Genomic DNA, 16,998 nt, shown 5'->3' with positions numbered 1-16,998 from the left:
CCTGCCAGCAAGCGTTGGCTATTCCATGGAGTATCAGCGATCCTCCCAAGGAGTGTGATTTCTTAGTATTTGCGGGAGGGATGGTTGGTTGGAAAGCACACTTGGGGTACTATAGAAAATGCTCAATCCGCATCTGTTCCAAACAATGTCTTCCAGAGAGCCGGAATTTTCGCCCTGGGGTTCTCCAGATGACTGATTTCCGCCTCGAGAACAACGACGATTGTGTCTGGATCCTCTGAGAGCCTTGCTGCCAGGACTGGGCCAGCAGTACCACCACCCACAATGCAATGCCGTAGTCAGCTGTGGTGGGAATCCGCGTGGTAGACAGGATGAGGGAATAGGAGGCAGGCCTCAAGTAGACAATCGGACGGTATAATGCATGGTCAGATAGTTCCCAACAAGCCGGTGATCTGAACTTGCTCAAAAACAAACAGCGTCTGTTCCGCGAACGCCACAGAACTAGAATCTGTTCCGTTCTTGAAGCTGCAGTTGCATTATCTCAAGAGCCAATTGCCGCGTCTGTTCCGACTTTGAGAGTAAAGCCCCTCGAATGATAACCCCGCTTGTCTAGCCCATATGGGACTGTGGCGCCCTGCATTTGGCATGGAATGAGCAAGCGAACACCCAAACATCCCGGTTGTGAAACTGTTAGGTGAGGAGGAGATGAAGAAGAAGACAACGGGCATGACCGAACAATAGCGGGCTGATGCTGGAACTTTGAAAGTTGGTTAGCCCTACATTGGACTGTGCCAGGGGAAACCGAACCTTAATGACTTTCAAGTCGCTGATAGTTAGATCAGGGAAACGTCCTCTGCCCAAACCTTACCAACCTTTCATTCAACGTCAGATTTACTATAAACATACATTAAAAGACAGCCAAATGAGAAAAGGAAAAAAAGGATATAAGAACAACTGTAACCAAACCCAAGCCACCAACATTCTCGTCCTACCTCATCTACACCTAACCACTTTTTGGTGGTAAAATTCTGCATCATGTTCCGGTTGGTGCAGTACTCAGTGGAGCCTGAACGAACGGTTTCTCTAAAAGCTGATGTGTCGATAATAGATGATGCTGTGTTCTTTGCGTTATATGCTGGGCTGACCGGTTCGCCTCTCTTTCAACCAACCAACTGGGGCATGCATCTGTGGCCAACTAAGCCGAGCTGAATATAAGAAAAAAAAAGGGGGGGGAACGACGAGGCCAAAAAAGAAGGGAAGAGATGAAAATTGTGTGTTACGAGACAAATGACATGAAAAATACGCAAGGAGAAGGGGATACAGTAGGTCATGGATAGAGAACAACATGAAAAAGCGAAATTTGTATACATAAAAAAGTACAATGAAAAACCGCATGCGATACATGTATCAAATAACCTCTAGTTATATCAACCATAAAAAAATAAGGAGGTAACATTTCTACAAGACTTCACCAACTATTTTCGCAGCTTCTCTATACGTGCCCAACAGTTTTTCGCACTTCTCGCGTTCCGCTTTGATGCCGTCGTCCTCATATAGAAGCTCAGGGAACAGGTCTTCTTTATACAGTTCACTGACGAGTCTGTTCTGGACCACTTCTTTGCTGTGGTTGACGAGAAGGTGCATGATCGCCTTGGGCACCTGATCGGCAATGGTTTCGCGCACAATGTTGAAGTAGGAGGAAATTAACCGGCGGATTAATTCCGTTTCGAGAGCCTCACGGTCTGTGAGCGCCGGTTCTACGTTATCATTCTTGAGGGAGTGTTAGTTTTATTTATTACTTCTGACTTAACCTTTTGGCGAGGTTTTACAGGATGATAGCTTACTGGGAATGCGGGTTCGCCATATTCCGACGATACCGATACCTGATATTCATTATTATCTTGTGGGTATTGAGTGGGGGTGGGCGATTTCACTTCATTGCGTCGGAAACTTTGACTGAAGCTGGGCTCGGTGGAATGGCTGACATGGCGCGGGGGTCCTGATGACGGCTGGGGTAGCTGCCCCTGGCTCGGTAAACCACCCTCTTTGCCAAAGAAGTAATTGAGAAATGAATCTCTGGCTGTTCCAGCTGATTGGGTTCCAAAACCAGACGAGGAGGACTGAGGTCCGTTTAGCGTGGCAGCGATGGCGGAATGGCCATTTTCTAGCGCACGACCGACATGTGGTGATCTGCTTCTATGAGCCTTCTGGCCCCGGATTGGTATATTCTGCGTCTTATCATCAGCATCTTGCTCATCTTCGCCGTCTGGGTTTGCTATTCCGTTAACAGCCCCGATTTCCTTCATCCGTCGTCGTTCTCGTTTCCGTCGGTCTTCAGCCACAGCGGCTTTTCTCTCTTGTTCTTGCTTGTTCTGGATCACGGATGACATGGCAGAAGCTGCACCAAGGAAATTGGGGTGGTTAGTATTAATATATGCACGCTGAATAGAAATGAGTGATTCAACGTAGGCAGAGCAAGGGCCAAGTCGCTCTCTCAGGAGATCAGACACGACCTCAATGAGCTTCGCTTGCAGGCGGGGAAATCGGGATAGCTCAGTTGAACCGCAGGTGTGGCATATTTTGATAAGTTCCTCATAAACGAGTTCGACACATCTTTGGCTAGGGATTTCTAGAAGCTTGATCTGAGGTTTAACAAGTAAATCAAAGGCCATTTCGGGGACGAAAAGACTAGGTCGAGGACCTGTAGAGTTACGGATAGCTGTTCGGATATCGAGGGCGGAAAGGTTATGGGTTGGGTCAATCGTCTCCAAGGAGTTCCCGAAGACAGAATTGAAAATATAGTAGATCCGCGCACCGCCGCACAGCTCTTTTGTAGAAATCTCAGAGGAGGTTCCATCAATTGAGGAAATAAACGAAGACGCAAATCGGGTCATGAGCTGGAGGATCAGCGAACCCCGGTGTTCCTTGCCGCTGAACTGTTTATTTCCGTAGCTTGCTAATTCCTGCTGGGTTTGGCCCATCAAAGTATTTAACCGAGCTTTGATATCAGGTAGCCTATCCCGAATATGTGACATCAATGTTGTGTTTAAGCTTTTCGCAAGGAACTGGGTCCCACAGCGAGTAGCAATGTTTCGGTAGGCTGGATGGTGTCTGAAAAAGTCCGCTTCGGCTGCTAGCGCATCGGCCAACGACTTACCACTTTGAATATCTTGCTGAGATCGATTGACCACTCCAATAAAGCCCAACTTCAATGGATACACTCTTCCAGAGAGGATATCCAGAGCATTCGTGCCGTGGTCCATCAGATCCAGCTTCGTCAAAATTCCGATAGTCCTTCGGCCCATGGGGTCGACATGGCGTGCGAGCTTCAAGGCCTCAGAGTTCACAAGGTCGACATTCGCAGGAGAAACAGCCAAAATAATACTGTTAGGTTTCGCGATGTACTCCGAAATCAAATTGCGTGTCTGCTTCTCAATATCGGAAGGCTGGTCCCCGATGGGCACTTTGGTCAAACCGGGGAGATCCACGAGAGTCAAGTTGAGCACATGCGGCGAGAAGATCTTAAGATTGATAGGTTGTCGATTTATGCCCTTGTTATTTCCCGCTATCCTTGCGGTTTCATTCTCAATTTCCTGTTTGACCTGTGCAAAGTCGTCATATTTTCTTCCTGGCTGATGATGGAACTCTGCCCACTCCCTCTGCCTAGCGACACTGGATGCTGTATGGGGAACATGGACTTCACTATTATCGGGGAGATCATCGCGATCGCTGGGGATATTAATCAGTTGGAGGATTAACGGTCGTCTTGTCACAATGCCGCTTCCCCGAGGCAAAAAGTCTCTTCCCACAATGTTTTCCAGCACAGAAGATTTCCCAGAGGATTGTGAGCCAACAACAACCTATAAGATCACAGTCAGAATAATGGAAAGGTGCCATAAGGGCCATTGTTTATGGCCTGAGATTGCTGTATGACTGGGGGGAAAGGGGGCACATACAATCTGTGGCAAGTCCAGGGAATCGTTGCCAATGGTGTTGAAGACCAAATCCTGGAGCTTGTTGACCGTGACCAACAGGTCATCGCCCAAAGACGCCATGTTCAAAATTTTTTCGTCTGGACCAACCACTTATGCTCAGAGTTCCGTTTCGTTGCACCGAGTATGTTGCTACTTAGATCGCCAGGGGGGGTTCCGAGGCGCCAGCTTGATTTGTCAGGATATCGGGCGGGACCCGGGGAGGTAACTCAGTTGTTGCAGGTAAACGATTGAAAGAAAATTAAAAGACCTCAGTCCTCAAGCAGTCATAAACGGGGGATAGGCGGTCCGGAGGAGAGACGTTGCGCTACAAGCAACTCGTCAAGGGCGTTGCCGGCCTGTTTTCAGATCTTTTGCTGCAATTTCTCAGTCCAGCCCAACCAGGAGGGCTAGCACGTGACGCGTCCAATCAGGCCGAGGTTTGAGAATGCCAAGACATCAACATCCCGCTATAATTCACGTGATTATCAATGTCTTGGCATTATGTCCAGACGGCAGCTAGAAAGGTTCAACGTTGTCTATGACATCAACATACCGCACTGGGCAATGTCCGGAGCTTCAACTCCGCCTCGTTAAATGATTATGAGGCTGGGTTTCGAGAGAGCAACATCTAGGCAATTATGTACGAGTTCATAATTTGTATAAGATCTATCACCTGCTCGCACCAGCGCTGTGTTTTTTGTTCCGCTCTATTCGTAGCGCCACTCAACTGATTGCCATGCCTTTACTTCGCAAAGCCTGCGAGTACGACATCATGGCCCTATTACTGTGCTATATCTTCGCGACTAGCTTAGTCACTCCAGCTACAATGGCCTCCCATGGCCCACCGCAATTTATCCAAGCGGAAGAGTCCAGAATATACTCTCCAATCCGCGATGCGTGGGCTTAACCTTTGTTCCTTAGAGCATCGTGAAATTAACTTCAAATGCGTAGCAGATGACATTGTCTAACCAATTTCGCTTTGATCGCAGCCTAATTGGAGCCTCCATAATCCCCGACGGTCAGTTCCGCGTCGCAATCATAGAGGACGCATTCCATCTAGCCCCCTAATTGAGCAGAAGTTCATCTCGTACACCTACTTACCACTTACCAGCAAAATTCACAGTTCTCGATGACTTCGAACCAACATTCTCGCTTCTCATAAGCTACCCGTCAACACACACAACAATAGCCCTGGGCAGCTATATTTCGCCTAGCGCCGTCCGCTCACAACCTGTCTTCGAATTCCACCCCTTCCTCATCCCTCTAAGTTCAAATACAAATCCAAACCCATCTCCCCATCCAACGCCAGCATCCAAGCCCCACCGCTCCGAAAAGTCTTACAGCATAATTCTCACAGATCCTGATGCAAAGAGCCGCAAGCATCCCATCTGGAGCGAAATGTGCCATTGGATCGTGAGCAATATATCAATCCCCTGGCCCGTTAGCCTTCAACAACAGGACGCCAACAATCCCAGCGTCACATCCCCTTCGTACAACCTCATCCCGCGGGTTCTGAAATCCTACTTACCCCCCTCACCCCCGTCAGGCACTGAATATCATCGGTATGTCTTCGTGCTGCTGGAGGGTGACGCGGCGACGGCATACAATATAACTGCTCCAAGGAAGCGGAAACATTGGGGATATGGAGGGGTGAGGCGAGGTGTGCGTGATTGGGCGAAAGAGTATGGACTGGAGGTTGTGGGGGCTAGTTTCTTCTACGCCAAGGCGGCCCAGGGGGATGAATTGACGATTGACTGATGATAACGTATATATCGGAAGAAACATTATATTTTGTTTGGCATTGGTTTCGCCTTGTTATTTTTTGGCTCCCTTGAGATTGTGTCTAGACTTTTGGCCAATTATTGTGAAATGGAAATTTTTGGAAGTGGGATTAACTTTTGATTTGCCCGGTGTGAAGAGAAGCGAGTACAGGGATGCTCGCACGTGTTGTACAGAGCGAATTTATCGAAAAAAGAATATTACCGGCAGGAATAGCTTTTCAAATAATCGTGCTGGTACATTTGCTTGCTATATAGCTGGATCAACTAACTAAACGACGCACGCCAAAGTTGGACCCAGCGCACTCCCAGCAGACTAAATGTAGTTGAAATCGCAAGAGCTACTAGTCTAAGGTCAAAAAGAGGCCATTTTCGCGAGTGACTGCTAAAGAAAGAAATGAAATGTAAAACCGAATGCAAAATGAAATGGCAACATAATTGAGGGTGATGTGAGGAATAGGTTGGTGGTTTGCAGAAAGTAAACTATGCCGCAGTGCGGTCTTTCTACCTGGCATGGAATGAGCATGTTTTGAAAAGAGTGGTTTTTTCGGATCAATTCAGTTCAACGTAGTTGGCTGGGAAAAGACCACTTCGGCCGTTGTATTCGCCATGCCACCAGTCTTCGTCTGGAAACTCCTGTTTAGGGTGAGGTATATTAGCCACTTGGTTGCTTTCAGAGAGCGTAAACGCGGACAAAGGCTGGATACGAGCAAGTATGCACAACTTACAATATTGGTGATCGTTGCTCCCTCAGGGAACCCAAGTTCATTATCCTCAGCAGCCTCATAATCATACTGGGCCGTTGCTGTTCGTCCAGTTGTAGCCGGCTGTGCACCCCCTCCAGAGCCCGAACCAGATCCCGACCCAGAAGCCGGAGCGGGTTGGTCTGGCGCTGACGCAAGCTCAACATAGTTTTGAGGGAACAGACCACGGTCGCCACGCGCATTCACTCCCATCCACCAGTCATCACTAACCATATCGATTTCGGTGACATACTCGCCCTCAACTAGGTTAATCTCGTTATCCTCTGCTTTTTCATAATCGTATACTACGAGAGCACGAGTGGACCCAGATTTCGCCGCTGCAGTCTGTGGTGGTTCTGGGTGGTGTTCGGTTGCACCCGCTTGAGCAACGGCGCGGGCGTCGTCGTGGGCACGTTCATCGTCTAGGTTTTCTTCGCGGGGAAGCTGGTTCTCAAGGGAACGGACTGGTAATGCAGCAGGCGGCGAATATTGCTCTTCATGTGCATCGGGTATCTTTTCAGCTGCGGATCCCATACCTACCGGCATCGCTACTCTAATGGGGGAGCCAGGGATAGAAGCGGGAGATTGGGGGGTTGGAGAACGAGGTTGCTGAGGCGGCGTTGGAATTGGCTGGCCTTGATCTTCATATGGCTCTTCAGGTTCTGTGGGCCGTGATGGAAGGCCGGGAATTGGAACACGAGTGGCGCCAGGTTTATTGGAGGTATCCAACCGGGGCGGGGACGGAGCCGAACGTGCATAGTCAGACCCCGGGGCGGTAGTACCCATTGGCGGGGTGTTCGCAAATCTATCACGAATAGAGCCAATTCCTCCACGTGGGATATTTCGTTCTTCCTCTTCGTGTTTTGGTGGTGTGTTGGTTTCATCTAGTTCACTGCCAGAACGTTGGTGGCCTGCACCACTGCCACCCGTGTGCGTAGTTTGAACTGGCGCCCAGGATTTGCCAGTATATGAACTTTTCCATCCAGCCCCGCCGCTGGACTGGCTTTGCAATGGCTGTTGGCTTTCAGCAAGCGAAGGGCCGGTTTCCACTGCACCGCCTCTCTCCCGGGCTTTCTTTTCAGCCCATAGCTGTGCCGGTGTTTTCCCCCCTTGATCAGCGAACGTTCGGCTTGCGCCAGACACTGTGGTAGCGTTTGTGGCTGGGGTTACGCTAAATGCCCCAGGAACCGGAGCTTTCGTACCCGTAAAAGTAGAAGCGCCCGAAAACTTGTTGGTAACTTTTGGCTTGGGAAGGCTCGTGAGTCGATCCGAAGAAGAGAATGCGGCAGACCGCTCTGCAAGGGTCCTTCGTTCTTCACTACCGCCTGAGCCTCCAGTTATCGCGGGAGATATATTTCCAGGCGAGGCTTGAGAGCTGCCAGACGGCCTCTGTACTCTTGCTCGGATCGCTGCTATGTCTACTTTTCCGACAGGCTCATAGGCACCCTTTACTGGTTCGGGACGATCATCGTTTGACTGACCAGATTCACGCGCCTGTCGGCGAATGGCCGCAATATCTACTTTACCAACTGGTTGATAAGCACCTTTGACAACATCGCCTGAAGAAGGTTCGTCCGAATGGCGGGACTCAAACTTCGATGTGCTCGGTTTCTGAGACATAATTTCCTGCATGTTTACCTTTGTCGGTTGATACGCAGGTTTGACCTTTTCAAGTTGGGTTCTTGTAACTGGTGGCGCATCTGCTCCCCAGCCATCGTCGTCAACATTTTCTTGCGTCGGTGCCGCTGCGCGGGGTGTTCCACCCAAAGGTTTAAAGGCACCGCCAGACCGGGATGGAGTAAATACTGGTTTGTATGCGACAGTCGGTTTCGTGCTAGATTTAACAGGCGCAGAGGCATCTCCTGCAGAGTATTTTGAACCTGAGGAATCTGCAACTTTCTGTACAATACCTTCTGGAGTAAGGTCCCGGTCCGAGCGAGCGGAAATTTGAACATGATATCCCTGTCTATGTGTTAGTCAAAGTTACATGTAGCAAGGCCGCCATAACGCACATGTAGGAGTTTAGAAACAGCAGCCAGATGGCTTGTAAAATATCCTTTTGTTTTCTCCGGGACTCCCTCGCCGCACCAGCCAATCAGGACATTTTTCGGGAGGCCAGTGTTTGGATCTTTAACCTTCACATACGCAAACTGTATCCTGCCGTCGGAAAAATCCTCGATAAGGTCTTCAAGTTCCCCCTCTGTTCGAATTTGTTAGCTACGAGGTAAATCCTTATAACAACTGGGCACGAGGCAGAATAAAAGCATACCTCCACTGCTTTGGACCTTCAAAACACTCTCCTTGCCTGCACTATCTTGCTGGAATGCGTTGACCAAAGGTGTTGATACTGCAAATATCGCCCACTGTCCATATGTCGGTGAAGCTGCAGCCGGGCCAGTTGGAGGTGAAGCCTCTACTACAGCTCGGTAGCTTTTCGAGATTGATGGTCCATTGGTGGACAAGTTTAAAGACGCCATGATGAGGTGTGGACGGGGTTAACGTATCCGGAGAGATCCGGAATGATAGAGAAATAAATACCGGCGGCAAATACTTTTAGGCTGCGGAACAGTAAATGATATTGAGTCAACTATTAAATGGCCCAGTTCTCCAGGGATATTTCAGCGCAATGGTTGCCTTGGGACTTACGTGGCTCGGTGAACGGGAAGAAGAAAGATGTGGTATAGGAGCTGGGAACCACTTATGCCCCAGAATGCCCGTCAAGCAGCCTAGAATAGTCCTCCCTCAAGCTGGCGGATGCGAATGGAATGGATATTGCTAAGCTCGGATAGGGAGCCAAATCGGTAACTGGAGCAGGAGGAGGGCTAGTGAATCTCTAGATCGTTGGGTGAGACCGTGAGGTGCGGAGCCACGTACGAAGGGTATACGATGGACAGGAGTGAAATCAGACCAGAAGATATAGCGTGTAAAGGACCTTATGTAGGGATGTATTCAGGATAAATTCCAATTTGGATAGCTTATTGCTTCCCAAGGGCTGTATTGACTGTGTTGCGTTGAGGTTCTGGCATTTGCCCGGGAACGAAGGGTGGGGAGTTGTGGGCGCTGAGTAAGACCAATAATGTGGCGCATGACGTCTGAGGCTGACGGAATTCTGTTTACCTCTTGTGGCGCAGCAGCGGTGCATAAATCATGTGACTTAATGCCGAGCACCGGGCCGACTCGAGGCCGGCCTGCTTCCCGACACGTGTTCTGATTGGTCGATAGAGTGAGGCGTGGCCGGACAAACCCCGCTCCGAACTGTCCCGTTTGGGGAATTCCTTTTCAGCCTCCGCTCCTTTTCTTCGATCGCTTTCAACCTCCATCAACCAACAACAACCTGCCATCACCCTTCGTTCCAGCTACCATCTCGATCATGCCCAGCGGCCAACATTATTTTATCTAAATATTCTATTTTCAGGTGTAGGTGTAGCGTGGCTGCCAGCTACATTTATTGCCCCGGTTCTGTTTTCTCGCTGCAACGTTACTCTTGCGCGCTGTTGCCCGATTTCTGTACTCCTCCAAAGATCAACTTGCGATACACTTTCATTCTCGCTCTCTTGACTCGTCTCTTCGTCTCTCTGTCTCTCTAGGGAATCACATCTTGCCATCATTGGAGCTGTGATCTTCTCTTTTTTTGCTCTGCCTTGAGGTTTTTGTACCCATATTTCCTGCCTTTCGCGACTTTGCTCTTCTTTTCTTGCCTTCTCGTCCCATCTAACAACATTTCACTGGTTCTCTTCGAAAGGTGTCTTTGGTTTTGCCAGCTTGTGCTTTTAATTCACCTTGTTCCTCTCTAGCTGGCCGCCTCCCAAGGAGGATCGATCCAAGTATCCTTGGACTATCGAACGCGTATACTCGGATTGGTCTTTCCTCCTATCCTCTGTTCGGCTCTAGGTGATTCCAAATGGACCTCTTCTCATGTTGTGTCTGCTTGATTCACCTCTGAGCCTCTATCTTTCTACTCTTCCTCTCCTCGTTCAAGGATATATATACCTTGGAGCGTGATTGTTTTGATCCCTCTTCGCATTTCTTTTCTTTTGCCAGTCATACCTGCAACCGCAGGCGTTGTTTGGGAGCCATGCCAGAAGCTATTTCATCACCCGACAGTGACGGCTCCTCGTTTGATCCATATACATCCGATATCACCGTGGAGCAAACTCATTCATATCAGCAATCCAATGGCTCAGCAGTTGATATGAATGCCTCTCCGAGTTTTCACCAACAATCTCAGGTTCCTGCTGTATCAACTGATCATGCCGCCGATCTTGAAGACACGAATCTCACAATACATCACCGCTTTCCTAGCCAGCAACGCAATGATAATCATACCCATCTGGGCCAGATTCGGAAACGAAAGCGGTCGACAGACGGCTTGGATATGCCCCTACACTCCAGCGAATATCCTGTCGAAACCCTCCAGGGACTCGGTGGTTCGCCTAGTATGGACTCTCATGAGCCACATGCAGTGGAATTTCCTCAGGATAGCTTCAAACGTTTGAAATCCAACGAACTAAACGGGCCATATGTCCCTCCCACGAAGAAGATCCAGAATCAGGGAACAGCGTCTTTTGGATCTATGTTGCCTGGAGAAATATGGCAGCATATCTTTACTTTTCTTCCTCCTACCACACTAGGTCGCCTTTTGTGTGTGAACAAGACATTCAGGTCCCTTCTCACCCCAAGTGAGGCAGAATTACCGGGCTTTCCTCAAGCGTCAGGGCTTTTGAAATATCTAAACCCTAATTCCATCTGGTCTGTTTCTCGGAGAGCGTTCCACCCGGGAATGCCACGCCCAATGTCTTTTCTAACAGAATTAGAAATGTGGAACCTTATCTCTGGAAGCAATTGCCAGCTCTGTGGAAAGCTCAGTTCTTGTTCATCCTTAACTGATAGTACAATATGGGAAGCTGGGCCAGGCCTAGATGGAGTCAGCATTATATGGCCCTTCGGAATTCGATCCTGCGGAGAATGCATACAGGTCAAATCTGAAAAGGTTCCTCTACCTTACATTCCTATCTCATTTTGGTCGGACAACTAACTCGATACTTAGGAAATGGATCTTTTGTTCTCTTCTAATCTGCCATCTATGCTAATCCCATCACTCCCTTTCGCGTTCTTTACTCCTTCGATGCATTTTATTTCCTCAATAACTTTGCGCAACAATCAGCCCCCAGGCGACATTTCACTGACTAAACGTTTTTACAAAGTCCACATTGATGACATGAGGCGTAAGTTTGAGGATGTTAAATCACTTGGCCCTGCCGCTACAGAGGAGTGGATTAAAGGTCTCGAAGGTAATGGCAAAGACAAACTTGCCGATGCTGCCCGCTGGGAACAATGGGAAGCATCAGGTGGTATTCGATCCGTTAGACTGTCCCGTGGTAACCGCAACGAGGTCACTTTGCGGTTATCTTCCATGGACTCGGGTGCAAAGCACCAGCCTGTGGATACCACCTCTGGACATCATTCTGGACATTCTGGAAATTCTACTCCACTCACCAATGACAGAGTTACCAATAATGACCAGCGCAGTCCAGCTAGTCTTTCAAATACTTCTGGTAAGCATTTACAGACGGCGGCGCACTGAATTCTCTCCACGACGGCGTCTATTTCATTGTTATCGGACATCTTTTCTCTTCTTTTCTTTTCTCTTTTTCTTTTCTTTCCCTTTTCCCATCTTTAAATTCATATTTATGAAGCATTGTACTAAATCAAACTTTTAGGCTCCAAACTCCCTCCACTTTCCTCGAGTCGCGATTCAAGCCAGCCTCTACCTTCATCGAGTTCCGCACATCACCCACGCACTGAACGTAGCCTCCGAGAAGTAAACGAAGCGAAAGCAAGCCGCAAAGCAGAAATAGAACGACGCTGTCTGGAGCTTGTACCTCCCTTAACACCCGCTGTTCTGAGCCACATGGATTCGTTTTCAGCTGCCATTCAAATTCCACACCCGTTTACTGACCGTGACTGGGATATTTTGAAACCTCGTCTACTATCACAAAGGGATGTTGCTGAACGTCGAGAACGTTACAGGATAAAACAGGACCAGCTTCTTCAGGCCAAGTCGGAAGAGCGTCGTCAGCATGACGCACAGTTCAAAGAGGCCAAGGAGCAGCAGGACAGGGAATGGGATGAAGCCCAAAAGCCTATTCGAGAACGTATGGCCTCGTATGCAGATGAGATAATCCGTGAAGGTTGGCGTGGCGGTGATGCAGTTACCAAAGAAAAAAGCGCGAAATTTGCGGCTGATGTCCTTATTTACGTCAAGGACAAGTTCTACAGGGACTTGGCTCAGGAGGACGCCAAAGCCCGTAACGCAGGAAAACCTATTCCAGAGGATCCTCCAGGTGCTCCACCAACGCGCAAACTGATACTCGAAAATATGAAATTCATATTTGATACCAAGATCAAACCACTGACAGAACAGTTTCAAAAAGAACTCTTCTTGTGCAATGGCAATGGCTGCGAAGCAAATACCAAATTTTATGGTTTTGAGGGTGTAATCCAGCATTATGCTGCCAAACACACCAATGTGCTCAGTTTAGGCAGTGTCGTTGTTCATTGGCGCGCTGAATGGCCTGAACACTCCCCTTTCCATCCCAACCCTACTGCTGCCAAAGCGCTTTTCTTTGCAATGCCCCGGCCGACTGTGGGGCATACCCTTGGTTACCCCAACCCTGGGGCCATGTATATGCCTGGCTCAGATCAGGGACATCATCACCCATCAGATGGAGGGCCGGGCTATCCGCAACCTTCACCTGGACCTTATAATCGCACTCCATATGGAACTCCGTACGCTTATGGATCAGGTCCTTATAGACCGCCATCTCCTGCCCCTCCATTTTATCCTAACCAGCCTGCAAGTTTTCCGTATTCGGTACCCCAACCTGGCTATGCCCCCAGCGGGGCTTATGACCCGTACGGCCCGCCTCAGCCTCCAAATCCGGTATATGGCTCTCCTTATCCAGGGCAAGCTTATCCGCCGCCATACCCACCACCTCCTGATTCAAGGGCGCCTCAGCCATACCAGCCGCCCCCATATCCTCCCCCGACCACCGGACAACCGCAATATTGTGCTCCATACCCCACTAATTCCCATCCACCAAGGAGAGGTGGAGCCCAAGGGCACAATTCAAACCCCAACAGTCAAGCCTTTGGCATGTACCAAGTCCAGCTTGATGACGTAGCCAAGAATGCCCGCAGCGTTTGGAATGGAACCTCGGGTATCAAGGACTTGCCACATAATGTCCGGGCTCATGTCCTCATTCATCATGTTGTTTCCAGGTTTGTGGAAAGGTTTGGTCACGAGCCGCAATTGACACTTTTCGCGGATGGGTTAAGCAGCCATGCTCAAATGAGACCAATAAAAAATCTCAGCGGGTTGGTATGCAAAACTTGTAACGACAACGACATTTCTGGAAGACAGCATCACCATGACGCAGGTCGAACTGACCGCAAGATATATACGCTTCCAGCTCTTGTTAGTCATTTTCAATCCATGCACGTTGATCGTACTAAGCCGACTGGCCCACATTCTGGGCGCGAACCTCGGTTGCTGGAATGGCAATATGACATGTTACTCGTGCCAGACAATCAAACAATTTCAGAGTTGGTCGATGCCCCTGGTATGGACGACGCCAAAATGCAACTAATTTCGGCTGCTTTCCCGTGGGTGTTCCCACAGGCCCCATCAATCAGTCACACACCAGCGTCAAACTTGAGCGATAGGAGACGTCCCGAACCCCGCGATTCAAAACAGTCTAAACGTTCTTACCCCGGCAACACTCGCGCCAAATTTGCGGAACAGAAGGCAACAGAGCCAAAAAGTTTGTCCAGCCCAAACCATGGTCTTGAAGTTGTAGTAGATGACTTCCCTAGATTCGTGGAGTCCCCTGCCAATGATGCCAATCAACCTCCGGATCCGCCTAAGGACGATGAATATGATCCCCATAGACCTGCCTTCATTGAGCCAGTAAGAGACCAACATGGTCGAGTGGATACCCGCAGATCAAGGCAAAATCAACCATCCACCATTCCTGCCAAAGACAGGATCCATAATATGCGAGACCAGGACCAGACCTCTAGCAACCGTTATCCAGCTAGAACGAAATTCCACCGAGCCCAGCCTAGCGATGTGGATCGTACGAAAGTTTATCCTTATGCCGATCGCCATCAACACCATCAATCTGACCCTTTGTCAAAGCCCGCCTCTCAATATGGAGGCCGCCCACCAAAGTCTGAATACCCCCATTCCGCTGTGAGCGGTTCTGTAACTGCCGAGCCACTTAACGAATCCCAGAAAATTAAAACGCCCGTGCGGAACGTCTCAGAGGATGGGGAAGTCGAGGAAGCAAGCCATTCGCAAGAGCGTCGCCCTCCGAGAGGGATTCCCCTACATGAAGAAATGACAGATGCAGAACGATTTTTGAGTAGCTTCGTTCCTGGCCAAGAAACCGAAGAATACAAGAAAGCGCCGTCTCGGGGTTCTGAGCGCCGAACAGATGAAGCTCCTAGGGGCAAATGGCTTGAGGGCCCAGAGCCTGATGACCGGCGTTGGCGCATTGATGGAGGGACAGCCGAAAGCAGTGTTTCAGGAACTCCCACTCATAGCAAACAACGCGGCAATTGGAATAGGGTTAAAAGCCCTACAATTGGAGGGTTCCGTGGTGACTACGAACCCAAGCATGAACACTATGCTTCATCTAGGCACGGTGACGAACGGTCTCCAGAACCTACTGATATCCGCCATGGAAGGAAGCCCATTGGGTTCTCAGAACCTCGGCACCAGTCTGATTACCAAACGAGACGCCCTCACAGCAGATTTGACAGGTATGAAGCGCAAAGACAAGGTTCTCACCGCCCGCGCTCTCGTTCTCCGATCGCCCGTGATTCGCTTCCCGTTGAACCTACATACTATCGTGACCGTAGTCCTATGCCACCCCGAGTTCGCCAGCGCCCCGTTTACGCTACCCACGCATCGGATCCATACCATGACAGAGGCCCAACAGAACAAAATGTCGCGTACACTCGACTTCCCCCTCGTGGAACTTATCAGTATGTGGAAGAACCAAGATATCTGGAACCACCGTATGACGGTACGGTAGAATATATTCCTGTCAGAGTTGGTGGGCGAGAACACCAAAACACCAGTGCGTATTATATAGAACGACCCGTGCAGCGAGAAGTATCGAAGGAATATGTCGACTACGAGGTAGACTACCCGCGCCAACCCGGGCTAATTGAACCCCAGGGTCAATATTACCCCGGTGAGACAGTCTCTCCAAACGCCCATGGCGGCAGCAGCACAGTGCCTCGCCATCTCCGATACGGTTAACAAGGTGACTTGACTCTCTTGTTACCTCTCTCGCCGATCCTTTTCTTTCTCTTTCTTAGCATTTTCATGATGCTATCTTCGTGTTAACTTCAAGAAGGAGAAGAGGTTTCTTGATGTTAGCCTAACATAACAGCGTGTTTTAAAACACACCTGTCAAAGCCATTTATTCTTTTATTTTTTATTTTTTTTTCATCTTGTCTTGCACTCTGTCAGTAAAATTACTGCAGTGCTCAACTCTATCAAGAAAGCGAATTTCCTCTCATTCTTTTCCCTCTCTCCTCAAGCGAGGAGGAACTCTTATCTTTACTGCCATTTTATCTTGTCTTTATTTTTACGCTTTTCTAATCTTTTATTTATCCTAGTTGTTACTCTTTCGTTGCCCTGTCAGGAAGATGGTCACTTTGTGTGGAAACTTCCACCCTAAACCATTTGAACCTTTTCCCCTGTTATCTATGATCGGGTATCCTCCTGATTCTGCGTGCCTCTTTCTCAATCGGTATTTTTGGGAGTTACTTTTCCCTCCACGGTTTATATTTTCATCCTTACTGTCTCGTCCCTAACGTATCTTTCGCGGAAATCCCAAGATTTCTAATTTTTACTTTTGTTTTATCTTATTCCTTCTACTTTTCATAATCATCAATTAGGAAAACTACAAAAGCGAGTGTTTTCATTGCAGTTTTCCGAACCGTGAGGAGTTCGAACTTGGCGCAAAATAGTGGCCAAACCCCGGTATTATGAGATATATGTTATATATAATCCAGCCTGTCGATTTTGCCACTTACTGTATCCTTTTCTTAGGGCAGAAAAAGACGACAACAGCGTCTTGCTTTTGCTATATTGTACTATTTCATGCCGATTCCACTGTTTTTTCTAGTTTTTCCTTTTCTTCGTGTACGCTCAACATCTTCGTCCCTTTTCATGTAGTTTGCCGTCGTCACAACGGCTCTGTCTAATCGTTAATAATAAGTCCTGTACTATTAGATTTTTGTACAGAGCATTGCTATAATTTACCTTATTTATGGAGAATATATTTGGAACAATTTCTTTTTAAGAAAAAAAATTGAAAATTGAAAATTGAAAATAAGTTCAGCCAAGTTCAGCCGGATACTGATATATATAGAGTCTGAGCATATGTAACATTCAGCAGTTACTGTAAGATCTCTTGAATTAATTGAAGGCATGTCGACATCTACTATATATTAACAAGTAAGCTA

At 48.5% G+C, this 16,998-nt stretch overlaps 4 protein-coding genes across 5 annotated transcripts; 2 read left to right on the top strand and 2 right to left on the bottom strand.

Annotated features, from left to right (window-relative positions):
* Positions 1-1,416: 1,416 nt before the first annotated feature.
* On the bottom strand, positions 1,417-4,013 carry BDCG_08542 (dynamin GTPase; the record flags this gene model as incomplete). The annotated part of the gene is made up of 3 exons (XM_045424329.1): positions 1,417-1,728; positions 1,803-3,818; positions 3,915-4,013. The coding sequence occupies 3 exons, from the start codon at positions 4,011-4,013 to the stop codon at positions 1,417-1,419; spliced, it is 2,427 nt and encodes an 808-aa protein (XP_045273060.1).
* Positions 4,014-4,475: 462 nt separating this feature from the next.
* BDCG_08541 lies at positions 4,476-6,235 on the top strand. Of its 2 annotated transcripts, XM_045424327.1 has the most exons (3): positions 4,476-4,829; positions 4,922-4,950; positions 5,056-6,187. In XM_045424327.1, the coding sequence occupies exons 1-3, from the start codon at positions 4,669-4,671 to the stop codon at positions 5,688-5,690; spliced, it is 825 nt and encodes a 274-aa protein (XP_045282598.1). In that variant the 5' UTR covers positions 4,476-4,668; the 3' UTR covers positions 5,691-6,187. The 2 variants fall into 2 exon arrangements, with proteins under 2 accessions (XP_045282598.1, XP_045282599.1); XM_045424328.1 differs by having other exon boundaries at positions 4,478-4,950; positions 5,056-6,235.
* On the bottom strand, positions 4,822-9,507 carry BDCG_08540 (actin binding protein). Its single transcript, XM_045424326.1, has 5 exons — positions 9,100-9,507; positions 8,723-9,011; positions 8,466-8,653; positions 6,439-8,415; positions 4,822-6,346 (listed from the first exon to the last, which is right to left on the bottom strand). Exons 2-5 carry the CDS (start codon positions 8,928-8,930, stop codon positions 6,263-6,265), a joined length of 2,457 nt encoding a protein of 818 aa, XP_045273059.1. The 5' UTR covers positions 8,931-9,011; positions 9,100-9,507; the 3' UTR covers positions 4,822-6,262.
* On the top strand, positions 6,692-16,889 carry BDCG_08539 (uncharacterized protein). Its single transcript, XM_045424325.1, has 3 exons — positions 6,692-11,443; positions 11,501-12,008; positions 12,174-16,889. The coding sequence occupies exons 1-3, from the start codon at positions 10,529-10,531 to the stop codon at positions 15,782-15,784; spliced, it is 5,034 nt and encodes a 1,677-aa protein (XP_045273058.1). The 5' UTR covers positions 6,692-10,528; the 3' UTR covers positions 15,785-16,889.
* The last annotated feature ends 109 nt before the right edge of the window (positions 16,890-16,998 follow it).

This window comes from Blastomyces dermatitidis (assembly GCF_000003525.1).
Source record: "Blastomyces dermatitidis ER-3 genomic scaffold supercont1.11, whole genome shotgun sequence".
In the NCBI taxonomy this organism is placed as follows: Eukaryota; Fungi; Ascomycota; class Eurotiomycetes; order Onygenales; family Ajellomycetaceae; genus Blastomyces; species Blastomyces dermatitidis.
This window is presented reverse-complemented; position numbering and strand designations above follow the sequence as displayed.